Here is an 8,684-nt window from a genome sequence, read left to right as displayed (position 1 = left end):
GATATTAGTCCCCTATCTGATTTAGGATAGGTAAAGATCCTTTCCCAGTCTGTTGATGGCCTTTTTGTCTTATTGATGGTGTCTTTTGCCTGACAGAAGCTTTGCAATTTTATGAGGTCCCATTTGTTGATTCTCCATCTTACAGCACACGCCATTGCTGTTCTATTCAGGAATTTTTCCCATGTGCCCATATCTTCAAGGCTTTCCCCCACTTTCTCCTCTATAAGTTTCACTGTCTCTGGTTTTATGTGGAGTTCCTTGATTCACTTAAACTGTAGTTTTTGAGGATTATATACATTTAACTCTAGCTTTTAATTTACCATGGGCAAATGTAATTTATGATAAAGGTAGACTGTTAAGTCACAGACACAGTTGGACCATTCATTCCTTGTGAGCTACAGTCTTCCCTTGTCTGTAGCTGGTTATCAGCTGCCTTTCCTGTTTCCCTTTGGTAGCCTGGAATCTGGAACTTTGTGTCCTCCTGTGCCTAACTGAATATCACTGTAGGGCATTTTTTGAGACATGTGACTAGGTTTCTCTAACAATGGTTAGTTGTAATAGGATTGAACTGTGGCTGGAAACTTTTTGACATAGAATGGATAGGTAGTTTTTTTTTGAGACCACAGACAACATGTAAAAACTGTGGATTTTTTTGATGTCTTGATTTTTTTTATCATAAGTAATTTTTAAATTGATATAAATCTAATATATATAGCTTGTTTGATAATGAACAATTTTACAATGGTATCAAATTTAAGTGTTATTATAGATACAGTAGTTATGTTTCAGTTTTGTAGCTTATAATTGTGAAAGGCTTATAGGATATGCAGTATTAGATGAATGGATATTTTCATTTTTTAAAAAAGATCTATATATGTATTTTATGTATTTGGGTGTTTTGTCTGCCTGTTCATTTAAATACCAGAAGAGGGCATCAAATCCAGTTTATATTTGGTTGTGAGACACCACATGAGTGCTGGGAACTGAACTCAGGATCTCTGGAAGAGCAGCCAGTGCTCTTAACCACTGAGTAATGTATCTATTCCCAGAGTTTTTATTTTTGTGATGTCAAAAACCCTTTTGTACATCAAGATGAGAACTTAAAGAATGTACCTCAGTGTCTTCAGTATGTTTCTTGAAGTCATCTCTATTGCTGCATTCTAGTATTGAAAGAACTCTAGGTTGTATATAAATATTTTTACTGTTTAGAGTTATATACCAAATTAAAAAAAACAGTGGGCCCCAGAGTTGACGAGTGTCTGATAGATGTTAAACTTTGGAAGGCACTCAGTTGCTCAGATGTTTTTAGTAGGTTTTTTATGCTTTCATCTTCCAAAAGAATTGTTTTTTTTTTCTTTTTCTAAAAAAGATTTAAAAATTAAGTATAAGTGTGTAGTGCATTCAGAGGAAGAACATCTCCTGAGAGTGGAGTTGCAGATGGCTGTGAGTTCTTATGTGGGTGCTGGCAACTAAACCCAGATCCTCTACAGGAGCAGTAAATACTCTTAACCCCAGAGAGCCATCTCTCTAGCTTGCCACCCTCCAAGTGAATTAATTTTAAAAGGAAATCGATTTGGTTTGTATTTTTAGTTACAGCTTGTGTATTTTAACACCATTGGAGGTATGATACACTTTAAAAATATTTTAAATGTTACTTTTTGGCAATTTAATAATATATATGTATATTTATGTATTTTAGACACACACACACACACACACACACACACACACCAGTTTGATCAGACCACCTCCATATTCCTCCTCTTGTTTGTTTCCCTGGACCCTCTCAATGCTTCCCCTTCCCACTTTCACGTGTTTTCCTCTTCCTCTTCTTTTAGTAACCTGCATGAACAACCACATACAACCACGCTACAAAGAAAAAATGAGTCTTCCTCCCCCAGCAGCCATCAGTGGCTCCTCCCTCAGGGAGAGGTGGCATCCTGGTATTATTGTCTGGCTTGGTCTTTTACAGGTGGCGCTAGTTGCTCTTAAATGATGAGTGCAGTGGCTGTGTCATGTGCTTCACAGTGCTCCTCTCCAGCCCCTGGGTCTTAGTTGTTCCTGTCCTCTGTTCTGTGATGGTCTGTGATCCTTGTGGGTGGTGATAAAGATGTCTCATTTAGTATTGGACACTCAGTTATTTATTCTTAGGACCCTGATCAGTTATGAGTCTCTATTGGTACATGTTGTAATTTAGTTTTGAATTAAAAATGTAGATGTTTATATCTTGGGTATCCTAAGTTTTGGGCTAATATCCACTTATCAGTGAGTATATATTGTGTGAGTTCCTTTGTGATTGTGTTACCTCACTCAGGATGATGCCCTCCAGGTCCACAAAAATGGGAATGGGTGGGTAGGGAAGTAGGGGGGAGGGTATGGGGGACTTTTGGGAGAGCATTGGAAATGTAATTGAGGAAAATACGTAATAAAAAATATTTTAAAAAAATGTTGATGTTTTAAGTTTTAGAATTTATCACTTTTGAATCCTTTTTGCTTATACTGAACAGGGATTTTGTTTTCGACTGATATCCAAATCTCCAAGGTAGTGTTGAATTGCTGGATGTCTTATTTAATGTTGCATAATAAGTTATTCCGGACCTTAAGGGCATAAAGCAATACACATCTTGCAGTTTCAATGGCTAAGCTACCTCTGGCCTCCTTTTCTCTTTCTTTTTTTTCTTTTTCTTTTTCTTTTTCTTTTTCTTTTTCTTTTTCTTTTTCTTTTCCTTTCTTCTTTTTCTTTTTCTTTTTCTTTTTCTTTTTCTTTTTCTCTTTTTCTCTTTTTCTCTTTTTCTCTCTTTCTCTGTCTCTGTCTCTGTCCCTGTCCCTCTCCCTCTCCCTCTCCCTCTCCCTCTCCCTTTCTCTTTCTCTTTCCCTTTTTCTTTTTTTCCTCCCTCTTCCCCTCTTTCTTTTTCTCTTTTTTAGACACATAGTTTCTCTGTGTAGCCTTAGCTGTCCTGGAACTAGCCCAGTAGCCCAGCCTAACCTTTAATTCAGAGACTCCTCTGCATCCCCACGCTGGGATTAAAGGTGTGCACTACCACAGTCTGTTCTCTCTGATCTATGTTGTATGAGTTTGCCAATGGGCTTTCTCGTGGGGCTACCTGCACATCTGAAAGCTTGACCGGACATACTTTTTCATGTGGCTCTTGACTGAATTCTGTTTTGGCTTTTGTGGATTGAAGGGTTTGATCTTCCCTGCTCGTTTCTCTCCCTTCTATCACTTGGCTGTTGTATGCACTTTACCTAAAGGTAGCTCACAATAAGCTGTTTGGCTTCCTTCAGTGCATCTGAGACTTGTACAACATCATTTGAGAAGTGCCATCTCATCGTTTCCTATTTGTTAGACGTTGCCTACCAGTTTACTTCTTAAAGGTTAAAGGAGGGGAGAGGGCTCGAAGGAACAATAATTTGTCAAAGGCTCAAATGGTTATCTGACTGAAACTAAAAATCACCAGTAGCCAGGTCCTCTGTGACATACTTCCCTTAGAGAGTTTGAGAAACATTTAGAAAAGACCCCAAAACATACAGGTGCTGAGAACACTGGTGAGAAGTGTTTAGAATTTCAGAGTAATTGTGTGTATGTGCATGTGTGTGTGCATATATATGTAAGTGTGCATGCCCATGCTCATGTGTGGTGGCAAAAGAATGCTATTGGGTAGCCTGCTGTATTACTCTCTGTCTTTTCTCCTTTGAGATAGGGTCTTCCACTGAATTTGCAGGCTGCTGTTTTTGGCTAGGTTGGCTGTGAGAATACCAGTCGTCTTCCTGGCTTTGCATCCTTCCCTCAAGCACTGGGGTCACAGGTTCATATGGTTGTTCCCACCTTTTTATCTGGGTCTTGAGTGTCTGAGCTTAGGGCATTGTGGTTATGCAGTAGGCACCTTTACCCACTGAGCTGTGTCTCCAGCTTAATAGTAACTTTGGACTGACTCCAGTTTGCATCTTGAGAAAGTGATAGACCAGAATGTGTGTATGTGTGAGTATATGCACCATTGCTTCTGAGGGGGAGGTCAACTTTACAATTTTACAACAAAGTTTTCTGCTTAAGTGATGGGATTTGTTTGGTAATTTTTATAATTGGCAGGTACTGGTACATTATATTTTATGTGAGTTTTCCCATTATGACACACACACACACACAAATTATATTTAAATTTGTGTTTTCTTTCCTTCCTTCCTTTGGCATCTACTTAAAAATTAAATATAAAAGAGATTTACCACACAAAATGAATCAGAACTAAAGTTTTAGGCCCTAAAGGAAAGTACATCCAAATTTAGCAACAGGGTGGGTATATCATAATAGAGGTCTAAAATACTATTTTTAATTATGTGTGTGGATATGTGCACACAGTGTAGGTGCTGTTGGAGGCCAAAGGGGTTGAATTCCCCTGGAACTGGTATTACAAGTGTTTGTGAGTTGCCCCTCTGTGGGTGCTGTTAATGGAACTCCAGTCTTCCTTGCGAGCAGAATGTGCTTTTTTTTAAATTAGGTATTTTCTTCATTTACACTTCAAATCCCAAAAGTCCCCTATACCCTCCCCCTGCCCTGCTCCCCAACCCACCCACTCCCGCTTCCTGGCCCTGGCATTTCCCTGTACTGGGGCATATAATCTTTGTAAGACCAAGGGCTTCTCCTCCCATTGGTGGCCGACTAGGCCATCCTCTGCTACATATGCACATATGCAGCTAGAGACATGAGCTCTGGGGGTACTGGTTAGTTCATATTGTTGTTCCACCTATAGGGTTGCACGCCCCATTAGCTCCTTGGGTATTTCTCTAGCTCCTTCATTGGGGGCCTTGTGTTCCATCCAATAGATGACTGTGAGCATCCACTTCTGTATTTGCCAGGCACTGGCATAGCCTCACAGGAGACAGCTATATCAGGGTTCTGTTGGCAAAATCTTGTTGGCATATGGTGGTGATTTCTGGGATGGATCCCCAGGTGAGGCAGTCTCTGGATGGTCCTTCCTTCCATCTCAGCTCTGAACTTTGTCTCTTTAACTCCTCCATGGGTATTTTGTTCCCCATTCTAAGAAGGAACGAAGTATCCACACTTTGGTCTTCCTTCTTCTTGAATTTCATGTGTTTTGCAAATTGTATCTTGGGTAGTCTAAGTTTCTGGGCTAATATCTACTTATCAATGAGTGCATGCCATGTGTGTTCTTCTGTGATTGGGTTACCTCACTCAGGATGATATCCTCCAGATCCATCCATTTGCCAAAGATTTTCATAAATTCATTGTTTTTCATAGCTGAGTAGTACTCCATTGTGTAAATGTATCACATTTTCTGTATCAATTCCTCTGTTGAGGGACATCTGGGTTCTGCCAAGCTACCTCTCTCTCTGCCAATGATTGTTTTTAAAGCAAACATTATATATATATTCTTTTTGTATTGATAATAATAAAAACAAATACAAATCTAGGTAATTATATATACTATTTTTATAACATCAAAGAGAGTACTTTTATGAGTTGCATCTTCTTTGAGGGCGTGGGTTCAGTGTTCAAAACCCAACTGGAGGAAGGGAGTTACGTGTTTAAAATGTTGATCTGAAATGTCCAGTGTTGCAGACAGCTTCCCTTTTCTTGGGTTGTCTAAGAACTACAGAGCAAGATGGTGCTCAAGGTTTAACAGTTGCAACCAGCCCTGCTTGTTATGGCGGCCACAAGTCATGGCTGTTTACTGAAGATTAACATTCTGGAAATTTAATATTGGCTTTCTTGGTTGGACTAGCCGTGCTTTATGTACCCACTTGCATACATGGTTACTGGATTGTATTGCAGAGAGAGAGGACATTTATCATGATACAAGTTCTGCAATAATCTGAATGACTCAATTTTACTGATTTTGGTAAAGAGCACGTGCTTATGAATATTCAGTAGTCACTGAAATTGGTAAGTTGAACTTTTATTTCTTTTTTTTCACTTTCCAGTTTTTTGGAGCTGTGAGGGATACAGAAGTTTGATCAACATTGTGTTAACATGCTTCAGATAAATCAGGTGAGTGTGATTAAGGCGTGTCTTATTACATGGTACTTTGCCATAAATTGTGGAATATTGTATCTCAGCTATTCTGTAACCATAACCCAAGTTATGGGGAATACATTCACCGTATAAACACTGGAGCCTGGAAAGAGAGGCTGTCTGAGGAAAATGGTGGTTGTCCTGACAGTTGATAACTCCTGAATGTGCAGGACAAAGGTTGATCTGTTCCTGATATTACATCCTTCCGGGATGTGTTGGTATGTCCAGAACTACCATGATCATGAAGTGGCACCACTATCTGGCAGTTCTGTGGACTTAAAGCATTTTTAGTGATACATCTTGTGAAGAGGTTGTATAGGTGTATTTTTTAAAAAAGATTTATTTATTTATTATATGTAAGTACACTGTAGCTGTTTTCAGACACAACAGAAGAGGGCATCTGATCCCATTACAGGTGGTTGTGAGCTACCATGTGGTTGCTGGGATTTGAACCTAGGACCTTCAGAAGAGCAGTCAGTGCTCCTAACCACAGAGCCATCTATCTCTCCAGCCTGTATAGGTGCATTTTTAAGAAAGGATTCTTTTTCTAGGACGTTTACACAGGCAAGAAGGATGTTTATTTCTAAACAAATTAGAGTATGTAATACTGTAGACTCACTGAAGGAAGCAGTTTTCCTTAGGGCTTGGCCTTCCTCCAAGAACTATACACATTAAATTTTACCTTTCTTGAAGAAACAATATAATATTGTAGCCCCAATATTACAAAATATTTTCTAGCGTCTTTTGTTTGTAAGTCAAAGTAGAAGTGATTACTATTTTCTACGATTTAAAAAAGTAATCTCAACGTTCCCTCCATGCTCAAATTCACCCACCAAAGAACTCTGGTCTTATACCCTGACTACTATATCCAGTGACTTCAAGCTTATTTGTTTGGGTCTCTCGGAGGTAGAGTCATACTATAGTTGTCAGATTTATCTCTAACTTGGGTATCATCACAAACTTTATATGCACTTGAAAAATAACCTGAATACCTCAAGTCTGGATCGGGCAAGATCGTTCCAGCTTGTGGACCTTATTTGCACAGGCTATTATAGACTATATTGTCTACCCCTCCTTTATTTGGGTTTACCTGATCCCAAATCTTGCATATCTCATAATATTCTGTCCTTTCACTTATTTTTCTATGGCATTTGCAGCTATTGCCAAATTGAAAATACAGTCTTACTTCTGCATCTGTGAATAAATATTTGGTAATATATCTGTAATTTCAATCAGCTACAGGTTAAAAATATTAAAAACCAAATTCCTTCTGTTAGGTCGATTTCCTAGACAGTAGCTGTACATAGATAGCATCAGCATCATCCTAGATATCATAAGTAACTTGCAGATGATTTAAAGTATACAGGGTAATCTCTGTAAACCTGGGCATATATATGCTCAGCATGTGCACTTAGAGGGCTTTGGTATGTTAGGGATACTGAGGGATGACTGATTTGTGTGACATTTGTCTCCTTCATGAAGATAGTGATTTTGAGTATTTATTCTTCTAGTTCTAGTTTTAAATAGTTTCTTTTTTTATATTCATTACATGAATGGGAGAATGAATAGTAGTATTGTTACTACAGCAAACGTCTACATAATTATGTTGTTCATTCAGGTATTTATAATCTCCCATTATACAAGTGCCATTCATGTAAAAGCACTTGTGTTATTCTTTGATCTCCCTCTTCCACCGCCACCACACACACACACACACACACACACACACACACACACACACACACACGCACACACATACACATGCACGTGCGGGAAAATCTTCTGTAAAACAAAAATTGCTTTTATCAGCGACATTTTTGTTGAGGCTCTTAGCATGCACTGTGCTTAGTCCCATTGGAAATAGCAGTGTGACTTGTAATAATTGTCTCAGGACTGTTGTAGGTGCAAAGCTGCCTTTCAGTGATTTCCAGCAGCTCTTGGTTGCCACAGTAGGTATAATTAGAGCAAGATGTTTTGTATTTTTTGTATAGATAGGTGAAAATGACTACTCATCTTTATGTTCAACCGTATGCATTGAAAGTTAGTGAAGGATCAATACTAATGAGGATCACTCACTTGCTACTTTGCACATCACTGAATTAGGAATTGTATACAATCCCTTGGGATTTGCCTAGAAATTTTAATTAGTAATTGGAGACAGATGAAATCAGCTCTTAAAGACATGGACTCCTATGATCAATTAGGAATTCCTCATTATCATTGACTAAATTTCATCCCTCAGAATGTTCGAATCAGAGAGGAATGATTGCCATAATGGAGAATCGTGGAAGATGAAGAGACTTTCTCATTAGCCAAGCTTAAATTGAATTGCTAAACTTAGGAGTGACTTTTATTTTCTATTATTTTCATGGTTATTGCTTTCCCATGAGAGGTAGGGTTTGTAAGATAAAAGTAAAAACAATAAAAAAGGATTTAAACTGACCCTCATGAAGCAACAAACATTTTATTATATTGATTTTAATGTTCTCTATAGGGGTAGTTCTAAGGGTTTATTTGGGAAAAATTTCCCCCTTAATTACTCTCAAATAACTGCACCCTTTCTCTCTTTCTTTCTTTCTTTCTTTCTTTCTTTCTTTCTTTCTTTCTTTCTTTCTTTCTTTCTTTCTTTCTTTCTTTCTTCCTTCCTTCCTTCCTT

The 8,684-nt window shown here is 38.3% G+C and overlaps 1 protein-coding gene across 4 annotated transcripts in view; it reads left to right on the top strand.

Moving 5' to 3' along the window:
- Nucleotides 1-8,684, top strand: part of Stau2 (staufen double-stranded RNA binding protein 2) — a 292,336-nt gene that overhangs the window by 6,735 nt on the left and 276,917 nt on the right. For 3 of the 4 annotated variants that reach the window (XM_029474163.1, XM_021172712.2, XM_021171933.2), the window contains exon 2: nucleotides 5,938-6,004. In XM_029474163.1, the coding sequence (XP_029330023.1) occupies nucleotides 5,987-6,004 (18 nt within the window). In that variant the 5' untranslated portion in view covers nucleotides 5,938-5,986. Of the gene's footprint in view, nucleotides 1-5,937; nucleotides 6,005-8,684 lie in introns of those variants that run through there. The other variant, XM_029474146.1, reaches the window with a different exon arrangement.

This window comes from Mus caroli, chromosome 1, assembly GCF_900094665.2.
Source record: "Mus caroli chromosome 1, CAROLI_EIJ_v1.1, whole genome shotgun sequence".
NCBI classification, from domain to species: Eukaryota; Metazoa; Chordata; class Mammalia; order Rodentia; family Muridae; genus Mus; species Mus caroli.
Note: the sequence above shows the minus strand (reverse complement) of the source record. Positions and strands in the feature narration are given on the sequence as shown.